This window comes from Nyctereutes procyonoides, unplaced genomic scaffold (assembly GCF_905146905.1).
Source record: "Nyctereutes procyonoides isolate TBG_1078 unplaced genomic scaffold, NYPRO_anot_genome, whole genome shotgun sequence".
Classification (NCBI taxonomy): Eukaryota; Metazoa; Chordata; class Mammalia; order Carnivora; family Canidae; genus Nyctereutes; species Nyctereutes procyonoides.
The window spans coordinates 69,612,952-69,635,027 of NW_026575126.1; the positions used below are offsets into that span (position 1 = coordinate 69,612,952).

The window sequence follows — 22,076 nt, forward strand, 5'->3', positions numbered from 1 at the left end:
TGCCCACTTTCTTTGGAAGTCCAGCCCCTCGCCTCAGCCGCCCCGGGGAGAAGCTCCAGGGGCAGCCTTTGTGATGATGGCATCTTCAGAAGGACGAAAGGAAAATGACATTTCTCAAAGGACCACCGGCACCACCTCTTTAAGGTGATCCATTTCAAGGGGTCCCACAAAATACACAACCACACTCAGGCCGGAAGTGGTTTTGCCCCTATAAAATATGGCGGAAAGCTTTCTCGTCTCCTAGGCAACACCACGTAACGCGTGGACGCAGTGGCATGCCCTCTGGGATCGTTCTGCGCACGCGCAAACAGCACGCGCTACCGGAAGTGATGTCATCCCCTTCCACGGGATGGTTTAGCGCGCGTGCGCAGTAAGCTCTTCCGTCAGGTGTGTTGTGGAAATGGTGGAGAAGAAAACTTCGGGTATGTGAGCCCCCGGCGGTTGGCCTCCTACCTCTTCCCAGACCCTGGCCTCTGATGTTCGCACTCAGTTATTAGTCTCAAAGCCCTTCCCCGGTCCTCGGGTCCTGGCGTCGGGGTAGCCCCTCAGACCTGGCATGCTCCGTGCCAGTGCCGGGGATGGAAAGGGGAAAAAGTTCTCTATCATCGTCGAGAAGCTGGCTCTCGGGGACGGGGACAGAGTGCAGGCCCACCGCTGCATTTCAGGGCGATATGTGCGGCGGCAGAGGGGTGCACAGCTCCTGGGCGCGGGGAGGAGTGGCACCTAACCCTGCTCCTGGGACGGAGGGGACCGGGAAGGCTTGGAGGGAGAAAAAAGCTTGAGCTGAATCCTAAGTCGAGTCACGGTTTCGCTCAGTACGGGCGCTCTGAGACTCATTCCCGGCAGCGTGAACCTCGAGTGCAAAGGCAGGAAAGCGAGAAAAAGCAAGTCGCTCAGGAAGCCAAGTGCACATTTGGGGGCTTGCGGGGGAATAGTGAGCGTCTGGAGGCTGCGGAAAGGTGCACTTGAAAGGCATTCTGTACACCGCTGGAGAGTTTGAATTCTGTGGAGAGGGCAGTGGAGAACCATCAACAGGCCCTTTTAAGGCAAAGGCGTGACCGAAACAGATTTGTCTTTTATTTTATATTTTTAAAAGATTTTGTTTATTTATTCATGAGAGACACAGAGAGAAGCAGAGACACAGGCAGAGGGAGAAGCAGGCTCCATGCACCGGGAGCCCGACGTGGGATTCGATCCCGGGTCTCCAGGATCGCGCCCTGGGCCAAAGGCAGACGCTAAACCGCTGCGCCACCCAGGGATCCTGTGGCTACCTTATTGTACCGGGCAGGTGTAGAGGCTGGAAGGCCAGTTAGGGAGCGATGGCGTTGTAGACATAAAGAGGTATGTGGGTGGAACACCCTGCCATATTGACTGCAGTCAATCCAATCATGTCAGTCCTTTCTTAAAACTCTTTGCCAGATTTCCATTATTCGCACTGTAAATCCCCAAATCCAGGGATCCTTGGGTGCCTCAGCGGTTTGGTGCTTGCCTTCAGCACAGTGCATGACCCTGGAGCCGGCGAATGGAGTCCCACCTTGGGCTCCCTGCATGGAGCCTGCTTCTCCCTCTGCCTGTGTCTCTGCATCTCTCTCTCTCTCTCTCTCTCTCTCTCTCTCTCTCTCTCTCTGTGTGTGTGTGTGTCTCATGAATAAGTAAATAAAATATTTTTTTAAAAATGTAAATCCCCAAATCCAAACTCCTTTAGATACTTAAAGGTAAGACTTAATGGTCAGCCTGACTTTATATCCGCACAGTACCCCCACCCCCACCCAACATACTTTAGATAGCAGCCCTACTTGAACTTTTTACAATTTATTGAAGGCACCTCCGTCTCCCATCCAAGCTTTCTCTCGTGCTGGTACGAAGACCTGACATACCTTTCCACCTCCCCCAACCAAGCTAACTTCTATTCTTCTATTCTTCTAACTTCTATTCTTCTTCTAGGTCAGATCTCAACCTAATCTTTACTCTGGAGAATCTTGACTACCCCAAGGCCAAGTTAGGTGTTTCTGACATGTGCTCTGTTGTACTTTGTACTTCCTTGTGCTAGCATATTCTATGCTGTACTCTGCTTGTTTGTTTGATCATTGGCATTCCTCACCTGACTGTAAGCTCATGTGTTCCCAGAGCCTAGGGCACTGCTGGGCACTTGGAAAAGAGGCAATATGCAGAGATCCAGAGCTGAGCAGTTCTGGGTTTGAATTCTGACCAAGCTATGTGAGCTTTGGACATGCTTCTTAGCCTTTGAACTTCAGTGATCTGGGGATGATAATGATATCTCTCTCTTAAGGTTGATGAAGGGTTAAAGCTCTTACACAAAGTGCTTAGCATAGGGCCTGTCTTGTAGTATATGCCCAGTAAGCGTTAGCCACTGGTGCTGATGCTATTATTATGGTTACAGGCACTCAATAAATATTTGTTGAGTGAATAAAGAGATATTTAATGTAGAATGATCAGACCCTGATAAAGAGAGAGAGGTCTGAAATAACTCCTAGGTTTCTTGTTTAGGATGTCTGTGTCAATGGTTCCACTTACTTAAACATTGCACAGCGGGAGAAGCCGACTTGGATGGGAAGATTCTATTTTGAGCTACAGCATCAGCAGAGCCATCTCTGGCTACTCTTCTAAGCCTCTCATGTGGCCTACTGTCACCCCCCTAAGGAGAGGGCTGTCCCTATCTCTGTCTCAATCTTTTCACTCTTCCTGGGATTTCAAACCCAAACACAGGGCTCTCACCCAGATGCAAATGACTCCAAAAGTGGTTCTCTTAATCCTGAACTTTCTCCTTAGCTCCACAACTGTTGGCTGTTTAGTCGACTGCAGGAAATCACTTGCTGACCTCACCATTTTAAACCCCTCCAGCCGTTCGCTGGGGTCTATTAATTCTACACAAAATATCTCTTTCTTTATTAAACGCATATTCACTGAGTGCCTATAACCATAAGGAAAACCTGAAGTCATGTCAAGGAAGCAAATGAGGGGATTCTTTCCACCTGAGGGAAACAGTCGACAGAGTCTCAGGGTGTCATAAAAGGCAGATTGCAGAAATACACAGTGAATTTGGCACCAATTGTGAGTGGTTCGCACTGAATGGGAGTCAGTTTGCTGGAGGTTGAGGGGTAGATGGGAGGGGAAGAAATGAAACATCCCATGGACCATTCTCTCAAAGATGAGTCACAGGGACATAAGGTCAACGTGAGAGTTTGGCAGGTTTTCCAGTGAAGGGAAAGTACCTGTGGGGTTGCAGATGCAGGAGGGAGGAAAGAACTCCAGTGGAGTCGGGGAGGAGTTGGGGGGGGGGGTGTTGTATCCATTTGGAATGGAGGGAAGGCAGGTGCCCATATAATTATGTTTGAGGGTGGGCTGAAAGATGAGCGTCTCTACATGTGGGTGGCCAGTGTCCTTTCTGCAGGAAATGGGATTGCTGAGCATGAAGGTGGGGGCATTAAGGTCCACTGAAGGCTGGAAGTCCAGAGTGTACAACGGTCCCCATCCGCACGGTTGTGTGACTTCTGCCAGCAGTGAGAGGTCTCCAGGAGGCATTTCATTGGTTGGGTCTGGGAATTGGGAAGAAAGGCTGGGGACGCCCCAGCTTCTCTCCTGTGCCCCCACGACTCTCAGGCTCTGCTCCATCCAGTTCGCTCCCAGGATCCTGGACAGCGGCGGGTTCTGGACCGGGCTGCGCGACAGCGCCGCATCAACCGGCAGCTCGAGGCCTTGGAGAATGACAACTTCCAGGACGACCCCCACGCAGGACTCCCCCAGCTTGGCAAAAGGCTGCCTCAGTTTGACGATGATGCAGACACGGGTGAGGCGGGTGGAGGAGGAGGCGGGAGGAAGGAAGGGCGGGGCGGGCCTGGGGACACTGGGCAGAGGAAGGGGGAGGAGCCTGCCCCGGGGCATCAGGCTGGGGGTTGGGCAGATGACCCAGGAGCCCGACTGTGAGCCAGCCTCCCTCCCCTCTCTGCCTTCACTGCCTCTAGCAGATTGAGAATACAGAACATGGAGGTGCTGAGCTCCCAGAGCCCCTCCAGCTGGGACTCAAAGCCTTAGGGGAGCTTGCAGTGCATGTAGGTGCAGGCTGGAGAAGTGAAGGGAGGGACACACTGGGTAGAGAGAGGCCAGCTTGGAACCCAGGGGAGCAGGTGGGCAGGGAGTGGACATGTGGGTGTTGGGAACAATGGCACAGAGAAAGATGGTGTCTTTCTTGGCATGTGCCAAGTAGCTGCAGTTCACCTTTGAACAATACAGGTTTGAACTGCATGGGTCCCCTTGTGTGTGGGTTTTTTACAGTCCTGTCCTGTAAAGGTGTTTTCTGTCCCTTATGGTTTTCTTAATCGTTGGTTTTCTCTAGCCTTGTTAGAAGAATACAGCATGTAATACATACAATGTGTAAAATCTGTGTTAACCACCCTTGTGCTATCAGTAGGCTTCTGGTCAACAGTAGACTATCTGAAGTTGTTTTGTAGGGAGTTGAAAGTTATACACAGATTTTTTGACTGCGTGGAGGAGGTCGGTGCCCCTAACGCCCTTGGCATTCAAGGGTAAACTGGAATTGCCCTTCCTCTGTAGGAAAGAAGAAGAAGAAAACTCGAGGTGATCATTTTAAACTTCGCTTCCGAAAGAACTTTCAGGCCTTGCTGGAGGAGCAGGTGAGGGGGGCTGGCCTAGGGACTGGGAGGGCCCCACAAGGAGGGAATGAGCCCACAGTGGTCCTTGTCCTGAGCAGGTGTCTGTTATGTGGGTGGGTGAGGAGTTCTGGAGCCCTCCTCTTGTCTCTGCAGAACCTGAGTGTGGCCGAGGGTCCCAACTACCTGACAGCCTGTGCGGGACCCCCCTCCCGGCCCCAGCGCCCCTTCTGTGCTGTCTGCGGCTTCCCCTCCCCGTATACGTGCGTCAGCTGTGGTGCTCGGTACTGCACTGTGCGCTGTCTGGGCACCCACCAGGAGACCAGGTGAACTCAGAACCTTCCCCGGGCCCCCGGGAGACATCGTCTCCCTTGCATCCCCTCAGGCCTCCCAGAACCTTGCCTCATCCTGGGCTTCCTCTACCTGCAGGTGTCTGAAGTGGACAGTGTGAGCCTGGGGGTCCCCAGAGGAGAAGGCCTTCGGTGCATCAATCTCCCCAGCCTCAGAGAGGGCTTGGCCAAAGGGAGAGGTACTCTCATGGACCAAGAGAGGAGCCATTCCCGCGCCCAACGAAGCTGTGTCCTACGTACCGCGGAAGACCAGTCTTACTCCCAGGGACTGTTTGCAGGGAAGTGGGCTGGGCCCTCAGTGTGCTGTTGTAATAAAAGGTTTCATGCGAGGAGGAGCCTGCCTATTTGGTCACATGTGTTTTGGGGCTGAGGGTCATAGGTCTCCTGTCCTCACTGCCCTGTGGCTTTTCCTTCTATATGTCAGTCACCCCTCCCACTGTCTGCCTGTCTGAGTTCCTGATCAAGGAAGATTTTGGTCCCATTCACCTACCACACCCATGTCTCTGCATTTCTTGGCTGCTGCTTGATGTCATTTTTTGGTGATTGATTGATTGAGTGCATTTAGTTTTGTTTTTTGTTTCTCTAGTTCTTCTGAGTTGATATCATCTGAGGATAGCCAGGACTGGGTGACAGAGAAGTGGAGTGAGCTTTGGGGACAAGGTGCAGAATGCTATTGTGGAAGGAGCCACCCCTGCCTTCGTCCTCTGGAGCTTAACCCAAGGGAGAGGTCATCCCTTGTCCTTGGTGCTGCCAGGCTAAGGAGCAGCTGTTCCAATGAGGCTGTAATGGGCTGTGGTGTGTGAAATTATTAGTAGCAGAGAAAACCCAGAAATTTCTGGGAAGCATGAGGGAATTCATGATATAGAGGCCTCTGTTCTAGGTGGTTCTGGGTGCTGTAATTCTTTTTTTTTTTTTTTTTTTAAGATTTTATTTATCTGAGAGAGAGCAAGCAAGCACAAGTGGGGGTGGGGGACAGAGGGAGAGGGAGAAGCAGGCTTCCCGCTGAGCAGGGGACCTGATGTGGGACTCAATGCCAGGACCCTGAAATCATGACCCATACAAAAGACGCTTAACCAACTGAGCCGCCCAGGGGCCCCCAGATGCTGTAATTCTCATGTGGTGGTAAAGCTTCTTAGACCCATGTCTGCTCTAAATTGATTGCAAGCTATGAGCTCATAAGCTCCTTGGAGTTGTTGTCTTAAGAGCCTTACCCCCTTGGAATATAGCAAAGCAGATGCTGAGGAAGTATTTGTTGAACAAAATGACCTCAGTAAGATATTAATGGATCCAGCAAATTTGGTGGTAGGCACCTTCATAGGCTCTTCTCCCCCTTTTGGTACTTTACAACAGTTGGCCCAAATGTTCCCAGTGTCTTCTTGGCCTTTCTCTGGAGACTTGAGGCTGGGTCAGTGGTACTGGGGACAGCTCCAAGTTGGATGGTGGTAAGGACACAGTTTGGGGACAGTCCCAAGTATGGTGGTTTCAAAAGGGTGTACATTTTCTGACTATCCTTTCATCGAAAAATAGGGTCTTTGCCCCCTTCCCCTGGGATCAGGGCAGAGGCATGCCTGCTTCAACCAGCAGAGAGTAGCAGAAGTGAGATCATGTGACATCCAAGGATAGGTAGTAAAAGGCCAAGAAGCTTCTGTCTTGTCACCTGGGACACTTGTTATTTTGGGTCCCTCCATCACCATGTGAGGAATCCAACCATCCTGAAGCCGCCGTGCTATAAGGAACCAGGCCCCACGGGGAGGCCACACATGGTGCCCCCACTGGCGGACCCTGCTGAGTCCAACCCAGCAGCTTCTGTCATGGGACTGAACACCTCCAGATAATTCTGGCCGCCAGGCATCAAATCGCCCTTAGCCATCTGAGGCTTCCCAGCTGTGTCCGCAACATCACGGAGCAGACACAAGCCGTCCCTGCTATGCCCCAGATTGCTGACCTACAGAAGCCATGTGTATAATCAAAGCTTTGTGCCGCTGAGTCTCAGGATGGTTGTTACCGCAGCGGTAGTAACTGGGACACCAAGAGTCTGGCGTGCTGGCTTCTGACTTCTGGCCTAAATTTATTGTGTCTCCCATGAAGGGAAACTTTTGTGGGTCCTAACCTTTCCATCTTCTGCTCTATCATGAAATATATTTGAGAAAGAAAAAGAGAAAAAAAAAGAAAAAAGAGGGAAGAAGAAAAGAAGGGATGGAAGGGAGGAGATGAAGGAAAAAGAATAAAAGGCTATGTCCCCCTGGCTGAGAAATGCCATCAGCGCTCCGCTGTGATCACCTGCATTGGACTTCCTGTCAGATTTGCACCAAGTCAACACAGTCTCCTTGGTTTATTTTCTAAATTCTCTGGCTTTGTTTCATATTTGCTATTACAAAAAGAACCATGAAGGTACTGCCTGGTGTGAGATTTGTCTATTCAGTGACACATCCCAGCTGACCTTGATCGGATGGAGCCAAGCCCAAGGGCTCCGCATGGCTCTCATGCTAGGTGGCTCCAGGAGTCTGGTCACATTCTCTAGGAAGGATCTATGGACAGCCCACCCCCTGAAACCACACTCCCTAAGGAAAGCCTTGAGCAGTTTTTGCCGGCTTCCTGTGTGCTGAGGAGATTGGTCTCTACTTTGGGAGACCCGGGTCTTTGGGAAATCTACACTGTGCCAAAAACTTGTGGAAGCTGTGAGGCAGCAGCACAGCCTCCTCCTGGGCACAAAGAGACTGGAAGGCTAGAGCCTGGGGGCTCACTCCTACAGCCCTCAATGAGAATTAAATATAGTTGACATGAATTAGTTTGGAAAGCCAAGAATCCTGGGAAGCAGGCCAGTTGTGTTTTCAGTCTTGGACAAATCCTGGTCCTACTGTCTACTAACTGCATAGCTTGGACAGGTCACTTACAGGTCACTCTGACTCCCTTATAACCACCGCCCCGACAGTGGGAAGATGAAATCAGATGGCATGCCCAGCCCAGTACCTGGCATCTGGAAAGTTCTCAGTCAGTGATAGCTGTTGACATTATTGCCCAAGGCCTCCAGCAGTTCGTTGTTGAGCTTTGTCACAGCTGGTTCCTCCAAAGACTGGACATTCCTCGCAGTAGCCTTAGCACCTTGCCCACTGCACAGCAACCAGCTGCTTACATTTCTCTTTGCTCCTGGTTTGTGAGTTCTTTGAGGCCAGAGGCCATGTCTTGGTGCCACACTAACTTATGGCAAAGAAGAAAATCAGTATTGTTTAAAAGGGTAAACGTGTTGATAGCTCTTAATAGCCATGTGACTATGCATAAGGAAGAAGAAATCAAAACTTAACCTAGTGCCCATGTTAAGGTACCTACTTAGATGCTCAAGTGTGAAGTCTGACTTGTATTAGTTTTCCTGAAAGTGGGAAGGAGTGAGAAGAGGCAGGCTGGGGTCTCAGAAAGGAGGTAGAAGCTGTGGGGCAGGGGGAAGAGTGGAAGTTTGTGTCTGACATGTCCAGGTGGCTTCAGGAGATGTAATTAACTTTTTTTTGTAAGATTTTATTTATTTATTCATGAGAGACAGAGAGATGCAGAGACACAGGCAGAGGGAAAAGCAGGTCCCATGCAGGGAGCCTGATGTGGGACCTGATCCCGGGACTCCAGGATCACACCCTGGGCCAAAGGCAGGCGCTGAACCGCTGAGCCACCCAGGGATCCCAGCTTTTTTTTTTTAAAAAAAAAAAAAAAGATTTTATTCATGAGAGACACAGAGAGGCAGAGACATAGGCGGAGGGAGAAGCAGGCTCCCTGCGGGGAGCCCCATCTGGAACTCAATCCCAGGACCCCGGGATCACAACCTGAGCCAAAGGCAGGCACTCAACCGTTGAGCCACCCAGGCGTCCCTATAATTAGCTTTTGTCCTTCATTGGGTGTGTGTAGGGGGGTAGATACAGGCATCCTGAGGAACTCTGATGGCTTCTCAGAACTGTGAGATCCTTCTTAAGGTGTTGGTCACATGTTTGAGAGAGAAACGCACTATGGGTTTGCTAACAAAGCGAACCCCACAGGGCCAATGCTTGGCACAGTAGATGGGTAATTGTGACACTAGGGGCCACCGTGAAACAAGCTTTCCAGCACCCACTCTCTTGTGCAGTCCCTTCCATGATGACTCTTGACTTGGCCACGTAACTGGCTTGGCCAACAGGACATCCCCAAACTATGGAGGCAAAGAGTGAGGGGGGCATAGGATATACAGACTTCAGCAAATTTCTTACCAGGAAACCTCTTCACAGCTGAAAAAGCACCGGTGCTTCTGGGTAGACCCTTAGGAAACCCCAAGCCAGTGTGTGTCCAAGGCCAGTGAGCAAACAGGTTTGCTAGGAGAGCAGGATTGTATGGAGGAAGAGTAGGGACTGGGGACAGCAGGTGGGCTAGGACCAGGCAGTGTGTTAATGGTCTTGGGCTTTTTTTCTGAGGCACCAGGGAGCTGCCAGAGCAGCACAAAGCATGGTGCTCTGTGACAGGAATGTGGACAGGATTAGAAAGACAGAGGAGAAGCTCAGTTAGGGAAATCCTTTCCTGAGCAAGGGAGAATGAGGGCCTGACCAGTGTAGGGAGCAAAGTAAGTGGATGTGAAAAACACTGAGGCGGGGGGGAATCCATAGACTCTGGGGGACATGGCGGAGGGGAAGTGAAGGGAAAGCCTGAGATGACTGAGGTCAAGTCGTGCAACTCAGGAGTCGACTATGCTGGTCACAGGAATGATGGGAAGTGGCAGCGATGAATTTGATGACTTTGCCCAGCCTGGGGAAAACACACGGGGCGGGGGGAGGGGGCAGGGAGTGTATGCACTTCTGAGGCTCAGGAGAGAGGGCCCAGTTAGAATGCAGATGTGGGGGTCTCTACATCCTGGGGGACAGTCCGTGCAGGTGAGTGGATAGGATGAAAGAGAAAGAAGGGGCGAGATCGGAACCCAGGCCACCCCCAGTGACTGGTCACCAGGTCAGTGCTGCTGGGGCTAGGGTATGGTCCCAGCTCCCCTCCTTCCAGCAGGCGCCAGGCCTCTCCCCCCCTTTTTTTTAAATTTTTTTTCCAGGCCTTTCTCTTGTGGCCTCGTTCTCCTGTCTCCAAGCCAGTCCGTGACCCAGTGCGGAGTCTGAGTTGGACACCACGGAGTCACCATGCACACAGCACCAATATGCAAGCCTCCGTGGAAAGACATTCAGAGCCTTTCTGGAAGTCCTCATTGAATTTTCCCCAGGAAAATCTGCCTGCACCATACCTGACTGATTTGACACACAATTTCAAAGGGTTTATCAATTTGTGATGTCCACTCTTAGACACAGCTAAAGGGACTCTGCTCAGGGTCAGCTGTCTCCTTGAGGAAGGTCGAGAGAAGAGAACGACTTGTTATCTCAGGCTGGCCAGGGGAAATCTCTGCCGCTTCCAGCTTCCTAGAGCTGTGTCTTCCTCGGTCTGCTCCTTGGGGACTCTCGTCAGTAATTCGGAGTGCCACACTCTTGAAATCACTTGCAACCGCTCCTCTTTTTCAGATGAGACAGTCCAGAGGTGACAGAGGGACAGGTGCCAGCCTGAGGTCCAGAAACTGAGACGACCCTGGGGGCCACCCGAGTCACCCATTGCTTGGCCAGCCACTTCATGTCATCCTCCGTCCCTGGACAGTTCATAGTACAAATTTATTTAAGCATGTATTTATACAGAATACAAACCGTCGGGGACGCCTCCGCCCCCTCAGCCAACCAGCGCCCAGACCCAGAAGGTCCCGCCCCAGGAGTCTGAGCTGAGTTCTCAGGAGGCGGGATCTTCGCCCGGCGGAGGAGGCGAGGCCGCGGCGGGGGGCGTGGCCGGGGCGGGCCCGGCGCTGGGCGTGGCTTCCGGGCCGGGGCGGAGTCGGGGCGTGGCCCGCAGCCCGCGGTTAGCCGGACCTCTCCGCTCGCCGCAAGGCGAAGGGAAGGGGTCCACCGGCGTCCTACACGTAAGCGTTCTTCCCGTATTTGCCAAAGGTGCTGTCGCCTTCTTCGTCCGAGGCCGCGGGGCGCAGGCGGTCGACGAGGCCGGGGGACCGCACCGCGGAGGCATCGTAGGGGAGCCTGGGTCAGCGGGGCCTGGGTCAGCGGAGGCGCGCCCCCCATCCCGGCCGCCCCCGCCGCCCCCGCCGCCCCCCATCCCGGCCGCCCCCGCCCCGCCGCCCCCATCCCCGCCCGCCCCCCCATCCCGGCCGCCCCCCATCCCGGCCGCCCCCGCCGCCCCCGCCGCCCGCCATCCCGGCCGCCCCCGCCGCCCCCATCCCCGCCGCCCCCATCCCCGCCGCCCCCATCCCCGCCGCCCCCCCCCATCCCGGCCGCCCCCGCCGCCCCCCCATCCCGGGCGCCTCCGCCGCCCCCCATCCCGGCCGCCCCCCCATCCCGGCCGCCCCCGCCGCCCCCCATCCCGGCCGCCCCCGCCGCTCCCCCATCCCGGCCGCCCCCGCCGCCCCCCATCCCGGCCGCCCCCGCCGCTCCCCCATCCCGGCCGCCCCCGCCGCCCCGCCCTTACCTGGGGGCCGGGGTCGCGTCGGGAGCGCGGCAGCAGCCGGAGCCGAGGCAGACGCCGCCCAGGATGGCGAGAAGGGAGGCGCTCCAGCCCAGGTAGAGGGCGGGGCCCAGCTCGTACCTGGGGACAGGGACGGTGCGCGGCGGCGCTGGCTCGGGCCCCGCCGCGTCCCACCCCCCAAGGACCCCCAGGGCGGGGCTCCCATACTCACTTGGTCCCCGGATACAAGGGGTCGAAGAATTCCCGGGTGATGTTGAAGGCGTACCAGGAGATGGCCACCATCCCGCAGAATCCTGGGGAAGGAGAGGAGGGCCACGCTCGAGCCCCAGGCCCGGCAGAGGGGGGCGGGAGGGGGGCGGCGCAAATCCAAGAGCAAGTTGCCGTCCCTCCCTAGGTCCTGGCCCTTCTGTCTCCTAGGGTCCCAAGCGCAGCCCCTCTTTCATGTCTAGTCTCCCACGCTCTGCCCTCGGTCCGTTCTTTATCCCCGACCTGCCTAGCATCTTGATCAGAGTTGACTCACGTGGAATCTGCCCCATCCAAATCCTACCCATCCTGGAAAGTCCCGCTGCCCCAGCAATTGTCCGCGAAGCTTGCCCTGATGCCTGTTGCTTCGGCCTCCCCAACCCCCTACACCCTCCAGCCTGGGACAGGCCTTTGCCACTCAGGGCAGTGAAGGCGTGAGGCCAGTGAGACCTCCAGCCTTGGCCCTCTCCGGGGGCTCCTCCAGTATCACCTGAGCTTTCTGAGCCTGTTTCCACAGCTGGAGAGGAGGCCACGCCCAACCTACTTCACGGGCTTGTTGTGAGGCGATGCATGCAGGTGCAGGTGTTTTACAGACTGAAAAGACGGCCAGTCCTACAGTATCGTTCCTCTTTGCTGTGGGTTTGCACGTACACCCCTGACTCTGACCTTCCCAGGCTGGCTGTAAGCTCTGGGGGCAGATGCTCACTCACCTTTGGGGTCCCTCTAACACCTCACTCATACCTGGCTCCTAGTTGGTGCTCAATAAACGTTGCTGATGGATTGATTTGTAGCCAAGAGAGTTGGTGAGCATGAGTGAGGCTGGTGTGAGCAGGGGAAGAGGGAAGACTGGGCAGGGAGGGCAGGTGTCTATGCCACGGGGGAGGTGAGACACGCACTGGAAGTGGCAAGCTGGAGAGGACAGGGAATCCCGGGAAGCCCCCACAGACACACAATGCAGGGCACACCCACCACCTTCCCCCAGTTACCAGCCAGTATGTGTAGGACCCCTGCGGTGGCCGCCAGCTTGGCCTTCCTGGAGAGCTCCATGCCCCCAATGTTTATGCAGCGCAGCCCCACCATGCCTAGGAAGAGGCCCAGGAAGCCCAGGAAGATGGCGGTGATCATGAGCGCCCGGCAGGCCTGGAGGTACCCTGGGGAGGTGGGGCGCAGCCATGGGTCCCTAAGCTGGCCCCTTCCCCCTCCACCACTAAACCAGCCCCTTACATACAGCCAGCCCCTGTTTGGGTCTTAGCCCATAAAGGCCCTCAAGTCCTCTCCTTCCCCTTCAGGCCCTATTTGGCTGATGGAGTCTCCTTCCCAGGGTCTCACCTCAGCCTCAAGGAATCTCAACCCCTGCTCCCCCTGCACCTGGCTTTGGGGCGCTTCATGATGGGTTTTCTCCCTGACACTGCTGACACTTTGGCCAGATGATGCTCTGTTCTGGGGGGTCATCTGTGCATTGTGGGACGTTCAGCAGCATCCCTGGCTTCTATTCATGAGGTGTCAGCAACAATCTGCCCCAAGAGGGACAATCAAAATGCTTAGACACTATCAAATGATCCCTGAGGGACAAAATCACCCCCAGCTGAGAACACTGCTCTGTTAGGTCGCCACCACGCTCTGTTGTGAATTACAGAAATTGCACTCAAGCGCCCCAGCCCCTTGCCCACATCTGCTTCTCTCCGGGTCCCACCAGGTGCCTGGCACAGCCCTGGGCAGCCTGAACTGAGCTTTCTCCCGAAGCAACCAGTAGGGGGCAGCATGGGTCACAGGATGAAGGCCATTTCTGATCTGCAAAGTGGGATACCTGGGCGCAGGAACAATCCAAGCCCGTCTAGTTCATGTTATGTTTGGTGCCTCAGATTCCCCTTTGTCAAAGCTGAAGGAAACAGCCAGCTTCGTTCCTGGTCCCCTTCCCCCTTCTCTGTCTTTGATAGTTGCCAAGCACTCCAAGGACCTTGCTCCCCTTCCCGGGTGGGGCCGCGCCATGGTGCTAAAGGAGAGGCTGGGTCCCTGCCAGGAAGATGTGAAGTGGCCCGGGGCTGGCGGTTGGGAGGAGGGACAAAGTTCCCTGGAGCGCATTCTCACTCCCAGCCACTCCCTCTGGAGTTCCCGCCCTCTCCCCTGCCTCCTCTACACACACATTCATCCACGCGACTCTACCCGGGGCTGACCAGCTCTGGGTCCCCAGGCAGCCAGGGTAGACAAAGGAGAGATTATTGATGGGCCCCCAGGGAGCAAGGGCTGGGCGTGATTAAATAAACGAGAGTCAGGACCCCCTTCAGGACCAGAATCACCCTGGAAGTGTCGGCTCCCTGGGTTCCAGCCCCCCTACCACCTGTGGGACTCTGGGTGGGTTAACGCTCGTCCTTGGGGCTTTCCAGTAAGACGAGGCCGCTAACCCCGGCACAACCAGGCCATCGTAGACAGCACTGAGGGAGGAACCCAGCACCATGGCTGGGACCCGGATGACCCCCCATACGGGGCAGCATCCCTCCCCCTTCGCCTCAAGAATGCTCCTACTGCTCTGTCAGCAGTTCCAAGCGGGGCCCTTCTCTGGCGGACAGGCTCACAGCAAAGGCCCCTCCTCAAACCACGGGGTAGGTGAGGGTGGATGAGGGTGGGTGAGGCGGGAAGGGCTGTGGCTGCTGGGCTGGCTGCCTCCAAGGCCCCCTCTGGTCACCCAGCCTTCTGTGCTTCTGGCCTAGACAGTACTCAGCTTTATAGGGAGCTTTGGGGGGCACCTGCCTTAAGTCCTGGGAAGAGGGATGAAGGCATGACGCCCCCACTGCTGTCTCAGGAGATTCTGGGAACAGTGGGGGCCTAGAGACCCACACAGATCCCCTAACTTCTCAGAGCATCTCTGGCATTCCTGGGGGATTTCCAAACCCAGTGTTGGCATTAGTTCTGTCCATACCCCGCACCTGCAGTACGGGACGAGAGCAAGATGGCTCTGATCTTCCCCCTCTTGCTGTGGGGCTTGGGGCGGAAGGGGGACCCCCCTGGGGCACGCTGGTGGCTACTCCTAGGGTGAGCGGGAAGCAGGAAGATGCTACCACCACCAGGGGGAACCTTTCTGGGCCAAAAGAGCTGTAGGCTCCAGCCGCTTCAAAATACTACAAAAATACACTGCCTGAGAACACCAAACACACGCACAGCACACACCCCTACCTGCTTCCAGTGGATGCTGAGCTGCAGGGAGACTCCCTTTAAAAGGGCCCTTTAGAACTCACCATGGCAGTGGGACGGGTGCCCCCACCAGAGCCTGAGGCTCTTAAGTGTCTCAACCCCAAGAACCCAAGACAGGGCACCCTCTGCATCCCACAAACCCCTGTATTCCCACCCCAGCGCTAAGATGCTGAAGTCAGTCGTGTTTGTACTGGGCTAACACAACATGCTAACGTTCCGTATGCTTTATCCCAACACATAACCGTCCCCTGAGCCAGTGCTATTACTCGGATTCTACAGGTGGGAAAATGAAGCTCATTTTATCACCTGCCTGGGGCACAGAGCTAGCAAAGTGCACCCGTCAGGCTGACCCTGGTGCCTGCACTTGTAACCACTAGGTGTGTCACATTAGGGCAGGGGGACACGTGGGATGAGGTCCCTACTGCAGTTCCAGAAAGGGGGCTGCCCCCAGCACTCCCAAGCACCTCCCAGCTTGATCTAGGCCTCCCTTACTAGTACAGTGCCCAAAGCCCGACCATGGGCAGCACCACCATCCCCAGGGGTCTCTCCCTCCCCCAGCCTCCTGCCACCCTCTACCCCCTGGAGCTCTCCCCATCCCATACCAGAGAGAGCCAGCAAGGACGGAAACTCCCGGCAGCTGTAGACTCCTAGGGAGTCGGTGGCACAGCTAAACCAGAGGTTCTCGAAGATGGTGTTGGTGGTGATGACGCTCCCGTGCACGGTGGACACTCGCCAGTAGCTGTTTGGCAGGGTCACCCCCAGCATCAGCAACCCCAGGGCTGCCATGAAGAAGCCGAAGGTCTCCACAGCCACCGACATGGTGGGATGCAGGGCCCTGGGGGGCGCCTGGGGCCCCAGAGAAGGGGAGGGGCTGAGCCCCAGGGGAACTTGAGAAGCTTCGGCTAAGCTGGACTGCTCAGGCAAGCTGGAGAGAGAGAAAGGGGAGCCAGCAGCAGTGTGGGCTTCAGGTCTATCTCTTGGTTTCTGGCCCCGGCCCTCTCTCTGGCTCTTTGCTTCCCGGAAGGTCCGGGCAGAGGAATGAGCCTAGAGCACCAGGCAGCTGTTGACGAAGAGATGGAGGGAATAAACGAAACGGGCCAAAAGTCCACCCCCTCCCCCAGCCTCTGGGCTGCTCTGGGCTCCCCGCCCCAGGAGGGGGGCGGAGAGGACTTCTGGGAGTGACTAACGGATACGGCCAAGGAGGGGCCCCCATGGGAGGCGGTGGGAGCCAAGGGGAAGCATGTCTGACTCAGCTTTCATCGGGGGGCCAGAACATGGGAGAAGAGGGTGACGGAGAGGCAGAGACAGAGTGCCCACAGACAGACCTCTGGTAGGGCAGCAGCTGAGGAGCAGAGCCACCCTCCCAGATGTTGGTGAGAAGAGTTTAGGAAATGCAAAAGATGGGGACACCTGGGTGGCTCAGCGATTGAGCGTCTGCCTTCGGCTCAGGGCATGATCCTGGGGTCCCACATCGGGCTCCCTGCATGGAGCCAGCTTCTCCCTCTGCCTATGTCTCTGCCTCTTTCATGAATAAATAAAATCTAAAAAGAAAAAAAAAACACAAAAGACCCAGGGTTTCCTTCCTCCAAGGAAGATGATGGTTGGATAAGGGAACAGGGTATCTGGGAGAAACCCACTGCCCTGGAGTCCAACCAACCCAGAATCAAACCAGACCCACCATTTACCAGGGACCCAGGCATGCAGTCAGCCCTGTGCTGAGATTGTTTCTGCTTCTGTGAGCTAGAACCAGCTTCCTCACCTCATGGGGTGTATTAAGAAGTGTGACCCCAGATCAAAAGCTCCCGCAAGTGTGAAACGCTCCCTCCCCGGTGACCACCCTGGGTCTGGGTACTGCAGGCCTGGGCTGAGGCCACCAGTGGGTTGCTTCCCCTTGTTGTGCTGATCTTTGACTCTCGGCACCGAGCTTGATCTTACTGCCAAGGGCCACTGAGGAGGATAAACCACAAGCCCAGAATGTGATCCTGTGGGTAATCTAAGCTGCTCGGTTATCAGAACTGTCATCAGCTCTATTAATTATGATGGATTCAAAACCTCTGGGTCCCCACCCCAAGGCAAGGCTGAACACCTGTCCCGGTGTGGACAGTAGCATTTCCTACCCCTAAGCCAAGCCAGGGCAGCTCTGCTCTCCTGCAAGCACAGCAGGGGCTCAGTCTCCAGGGACAGGGGACGGAGGCTACCCCCAGGCAGCACCACATCATTCGGCCAAGTGTATTCCCCCACCCCATGGCCCCCCTCTCGGTGTCAGGCTCCCCTGAGCTCCCCTCAGGTGCCTCCTCAATCCCTCCAGGCTAGGCTGGCTTGGCTGTGGAACGAGAGGTATGCAGTGAAGCAAGACAGGCCCACGCTGAGCCTGGCACGAGGCGGGTGTGGGGCCAAGCAGGCTGGGTGGGGACTGGGTCCCGACCTTCCATCTCTGAGCCTACAGCTGGGATGTCCTAAGTTCGTAAACTTTTCTCCAGAACTGATGACCCCATGCCAAATGCCTATTCCTGCCTCTGGGCAGCAGCCCCTCCCCTAAGGGGACGGGGGTGGGGGGTGGGAGTTGGGTCATGGGGAGGATAGAGGGGGGGACAGGGAGGGGGCCACAGGAAGACAAAAGGAGGGAAGGGCGGAGGTTTTGGCGGAAACGGAGTGGGGGCCCCCCTGGTGTGGAAAAGTCCACGTGCTGAGATGCAGCTGTGTGGGTCAAAGGAGACGGACACATAAATCCTGGCCTGTCCCCTCCACTCTGCCCTCCTGCCTCCACTCACTGCTCTTTCCTGGGATTCAAGCACCATTCAAGGCCTCGTCCCTGTCTTGGAGCTGCCAGCTTTGGAGGTGGGGGGCGGGAAGAGGAAGGAAGGGTGTGGGGTCTGGGCAGCTTGGCAGACAAAGACGAAGCCCACACCAGCCACAGCAGGCGAGAAAGGACCCCGGGGGACCCCCACCCTTAGGCCCAGTGGAGCCCGCCCCTTCCTCAACACGGAAACAGCAGTTCCCAAGCCAAGGCCCAGTTTTATTTACACTCATTCCGGAGCACATGGTTTGGGGCTGTTGGACAAGTCTCTGGGGAAAGAAGAATGAAGGCCGGTGGGCAGTGACGGGGTATGGAAGGGACAGCAAGGATGGACGGGTCCCCCCTCTTCGACTGTCCTCTACAGTCTCCAACATATCCCTGGGCAGAGGTGGAGGTGCGGTCTCATTCAGGATTTGGACTTGGATACAGCAAGTCCGATGAGTCCAGCCAGGCCCGCCACGCCCAGGGCCATGCCTCCGACAATGGCCATGCCCACTAGTCCATCTAGGAAGGGAAACGGGAGACTGTCAGGAGCTCAGCAACCCCAGGAACCTTACCTGATGCTCCTCAACAGATGTCATGAGGTGAGGGGATCCAAGGCTTGGAGGGACCAAGGGGAAAGTGCTTGGGCGGGGGTGGGGGGGTGGGGTAGGGGGCTCATCTCAAGGGAAACCAGAGAGCCCAGGCCTGGGGGAAGGACTCAGACTTAACCAAGAGCCCAGTGGCACCCGGGGGTGATGATGGGGCCCGGCAGACAGGAGAGTAGGAAGTGGAGGGAGCAGAGAGGAAGGGTTCACCTTTCTTCATGGCCTTGTCAATGAGCCGTTCCAGTTCCTTGGCCTGGTTGTTCTGGGGCTCTGTCTGCAGCAGCCCCCGCACATACTTTAGTGCCTTCTCATATTCCTGCACTCAGGGAAAACACACAGACACACACACCCTTAGTATTCTAGCACTCCTCCTGCCCATCCGAGTGGCCTTCCTTTCGCTGGCCCTGGGGGCTCCTCCCTCTCTACCTCCTCCTGTAGTCCAGCCCCACCCAACGGAGTAGAGTCCACAAACAACCCCAACTGTGTGGGGGTGATAAGATGGGGGAGATAACAACCCAAGGCTTGGGGCTGCACCCCAACCTGAGGTCACCTTGCTCCCCACACCCTTGGCAGTTGGATCCTTTGGCTCTCACTTTCCCTCAGTGACCTGGCCTGCCATCACCCTGCACCTCTGTACCCCCTGTCCATGGCCCTCTTCGGCCTTCCCAATGGCCAGGGCTCTCCCCTGGTGGAGAAATGAGAGGATGCCAGTGGCCCACCCAAGTAGGGAGGGGTAGGAAGAGGGGCAATCTGCCTTACCTTGAGCCGGTAATTCCCCACAGCCAGGTAGAAGACATAATCCCGCTGCTCTTCTTTACTCCCCTTGGGCAGCAGTTCTAGGGAAGGTGGGAAGGGAAGAGGGTGAAAACTACTTCTCACCTTTCCTAGTGCTTGTGTATCAGGGACCCCTTCCACTCTCTGTGACTCCCTGTATGATCCAGGGAGAAAGTCACTGTCCTGAGCTTCCGTTTCAGTTCTAGTGACTCTCGACTTCCCAGTCGGACCTCTCAGGCAGCGTGGACCCAGGCTGCTGGACACCCGGGTGATCAACACCCTGATCTCAATACTGCCGTCAGCTCTGGTTCATCTCAGTGAACTGAGAGGAAATCAAGGCACTGGAGAAGCCAAAGGCATCTCGACTCACTTTGGCACCTGCTGTGCATTCTCACTGCCCTTGTTTGCTGCCCAGATTAGTGTTCAAGTAAGCCTGCACTCCCTCCCCCTTTAAAAAAGGCAACTTGAAACTCATCTTCAAAAAAAAAAAAAAAAGAAAGAAAGAAACTCATCTTCAATTAGCATTCCCTGAATGATGCAACCTGACTCTCTCCTAATTCAGGGACTTCTCAGAGGCTTATGTGCTCAGTTGTATGCTGTGCAATGGGATCTGTGTGGCTAAGTAGTTTGGCAAGTGTTGACAAATCTTCCCAAGTGTCTGTCCTGTCTCCTCAACAGGACTGGCAATGCTTAGGAGACCGCACCTACAGCTGTGCACTGCTCTGCAGGAAACCTGAAAAATCTGAATGAGCGAAAGGGGCAAACATAGGTGGAAGTGATTTGCATCAGAAAAGATTCTTGTTTTCATAGATTTACCATGGCCATCTTTTGGCCGTACACCATTTTAGTACATGATTACTGACCAAGAGAAAGGGGATGCAGGGCACAGAGAAATTTAAAGCTCATGTGCTGCGGACCTCTGACAAATGGTGACCCATCCCAAACCAAGGGGAAGTAGGATTCCAATCACAAAAGGACCATCTGGGGATCCCTGGGTGGCGCAGCGGTTTAGCGCCTGCCTTTGGCCCAGGGTGCGATCCTGGAGACCCGGGATCGAATCCCACGTCGGGCTCCTGGTGCATGGAGCCTGCTTCTCCCTCTGCCTGTGTCTCTGCCTCTCTCTCTCTCTCTCTCTCTCTCTCTGTGACTATCATAAATAAATAAAAATTAAAAAAAAAAAAGGAACATCTGCTCACAGGTTTTGGGGACTGTCTTCTGCACTTCTTCCACGCCACCCTCGTGAAAAATTTTCAACAGCTGCTGAATAAGCAACATGGTGGGGGCAAAGAGCAAGGGACTGGGACACACAAGACAGGAGCTTCTAGTCCTAATTCAGCCACTAATTCATTAGCTGTGTGACCTCTAACAAGTTCCTTATGGTCAGACTACCAGATCGCCTAAGTCCTGCTGGGACTGTCCTGCTCTGACTGGCTAAACAGGGATGAGGTGGTAATTAGCCAAAAGCACATTGGGAGAAGCCAGGCTAAGCGGCAGCCCTTTGTTGCAGGTGTTTATGGGAAAGTAACTGTGAGATGACTCCTCTAGGGTCCCATGTTGAAAGAGGATCCCAACACTTTAGATGGAGGGAGTGAATGAGGCCATGGCAGCAGAGAAGGGGAGAGTCGCGTAGCCTAGCACCTCACCCTCCAGCAGTGCGATGCCTTTACGGATGTCGTCGTTGTACTTGCTGCGCACCAGGCACCAGGCATACTCAAACTGCGTGCTCTTGGACACGGAGCCTGCTGCCTTCTCAGATTGAAATTTCTTTTCAAACTTCTGCCATAGGAGAGGAGAGGAGTCATTTAGAAATGAAGAGGCACGCCATTCTCTACCAGGCCCTGCGTGTCCATTTCCCAGTCATACCCCATCTTCCACAGTCTCTGCCACATTTCCCTCGCGGATCTTGGCATCTGGCCTCCCAGGTTCTGCTAGCTTCATCCCTTGGACCCAGACCCAGGCATCCTGCTTCTTAGCGGCGGGCTGTCTCCTTGGACAGTACCCCCGTCCGTGTCCCTCCCCCTAGTGGTACCGAGCGGAAGGGCCACCTGGTGGCGGCTCCAGGCACCGCTCCGGAACCAGCTGACCGCGAGCGGCTAAACAGTAAACATGCTGTCAGAACTGCTCAACAACAGCCCACGCGATCCCTCGTCGGTGGCTGCTTCCCCCAACCAGCCCCCTGGTCGGGTCTGGACCTTTTCTTATCTGCAAAATGGGAATTAAATAGTGCCCACCTCCTAGAGCTACAAAAATCGAGATACGACCTGCAATGCATTTAGCACCGTGCCGTATTATATGAAACTTCAAGGTAGTCTCTATATTCTCCCGACACTAAAAGAATAGTGGGGTGGGGGGGGGAGAAGGTGTCCGCACTCTGACCTAACTCCTGCACGAGCCCAGAACCTGTCAGCTTTTCCACGCCAGACAAGCAGGCCCTGAGTCTGGGGCGTGGTGGCCCGGGAAACTACAACTCCCATTAAGGTACGGGACAAAGTAGAACCACTGGGCAGGGGCCGGGCGCTGCAGAGGATGCCGGGAGCCGTAGTTCGGCTTCTCTAGGCTAAACTGATGCTGGGTAGGGGGTCTGGCCCCAACCGGACTCTCCTCGGGACCCGCCCGTCCGAAGGTTCCCTTTCCCTCCCTCGGGGCCAGGCCTCACCAGCAGGTCGTCCACAGACACCAGCTCGTTCAGTACGGCCTCCATGGCCTCCGCCCCTGCAATCCTCACACCTAAGTCGCTACTGTGCCACCGTCTCCATGGCTTACTGGCAGGGCTGGAAAGCCACTTCCGTCGTCCGGCGGAAGTAGGCCCCCTCCCCAGCGCAGAGCCAATCACCTCACGCAGCTGATGCCAAGCCCGCCCACTGCCAGTGGCGCCCCGCCCCTTCCTCCCAGCGCCATCAGCGCACACCTTGGGGCACTAATGCGCACGCTCCGACCGGACCACCTTGTTCCCCCATCTGCCGACAGCTCGAAGTCCCACGTTTGTCCTCGCGGGTGCCGCGCG

The 22,076-nt window shown here is 55.7% G+C and overlaps 3 protein-coding genes across 5 annotated transcripts; 1 reads left to right on the forward strand and 2 right to left on the reverse strand.

Moving 5' to 3' along the window:
- Window positions 1-351: 351 nt before the first annotated feature.
- On the forward strand, window positions 352-5,313 carry ZNHIT1 (zinc finger HIT-type containing 1). The gene is made up of 5 exons (XM_055341401.1): window positions 352-422; window positions 3,638-3,808; window positions 4,573-4,652; window positions 4,785-4,954; window positions 5,058-5,313. Exons 1-5 carry the CDS (start codon window positions 401-403, stop codon window positions 5,077-5,079), a joined length of 465 nt encoding a protein of 154 aa, XP_055197376.1. The 5' UTR covers window positions 352-400; the 3' UTR covers window positions 5,080-5,313.
- Window positions 5,314-8,640: 3,327 nt separating this feature from the next.
- On the reverse strand, window positions 8,641-16,432 carry CLDN15 (claudin 15). 3 transcript variants are annotated; one of them, XM_055339344.1, is made up of 6 exons: window positions 16,325-16,432; window positions 15,517-15,974; window positions 12,712-12,876; window positions 11,694-11,775; window positions 11,486-11,602; window positions 8,646-11,040 (listed from the first exon to the last, which is right to left on the reverse strand). In XM_055339344.1, the coding sequence occupies exons 2-6, from the start codon at window positions 15,731-15,733 to the stop codon at window positions 10,920-10,922; spliced, it is 702 nt and encodes a 233-aa protein (XP_055195319.1). In that variant the 5' UTR covers window positions 15,734-15,974; window positions 16,325-16,432; the 3' UTR covers window positions 8,646-10,919. The 3 variants fall into 3 exon arrangements, with proteins under 3 accessions (XP_055195320.1, XP_055195319.1, XP_055195318.1); XM_055339345.1 differs by lacking the exon at window positions 16,325-16,432 and having other exon boundaries at window positions 8,641-11,040; window positions 12,712-12,807; window positions 15,517-16,312; XM_055339343.1 differs by lacking the exon at window positions 16,325-16,432 and having other exon boundaries at window positions 15,517-16,312.
- A 1,477-nt stretch (window positions 16,433-17,909) lies between these two features.
- FIS1 (fission, mitochondrial 1) lies at window positions 17,910-21,872 on the reverse strand. The gene is made up of 5 exons (XM_055340446.1): window positions 21,729-21,872; window positions 20,716-20,848; window positions 19,058-19,134; window positions 18,509-18,614; window positions 17,910-18,215 (listed from the first exon to the last, which is right to left on the reverse strand). Exons 1-5 carry the CDS (start codon window positions 21,771-21,773, stop codon window positions 18,118-18,120), a joined length of 459 nt encoding a protein of 152 aa, XP_055196421.1. The 5' UTR covers window positions 21,774-21,872; the 3' UTR covers window positions 17,910-18,117.
- Between the last annotated feature and the right edge of the window lie 204 nt (window positions 21,873-22,076).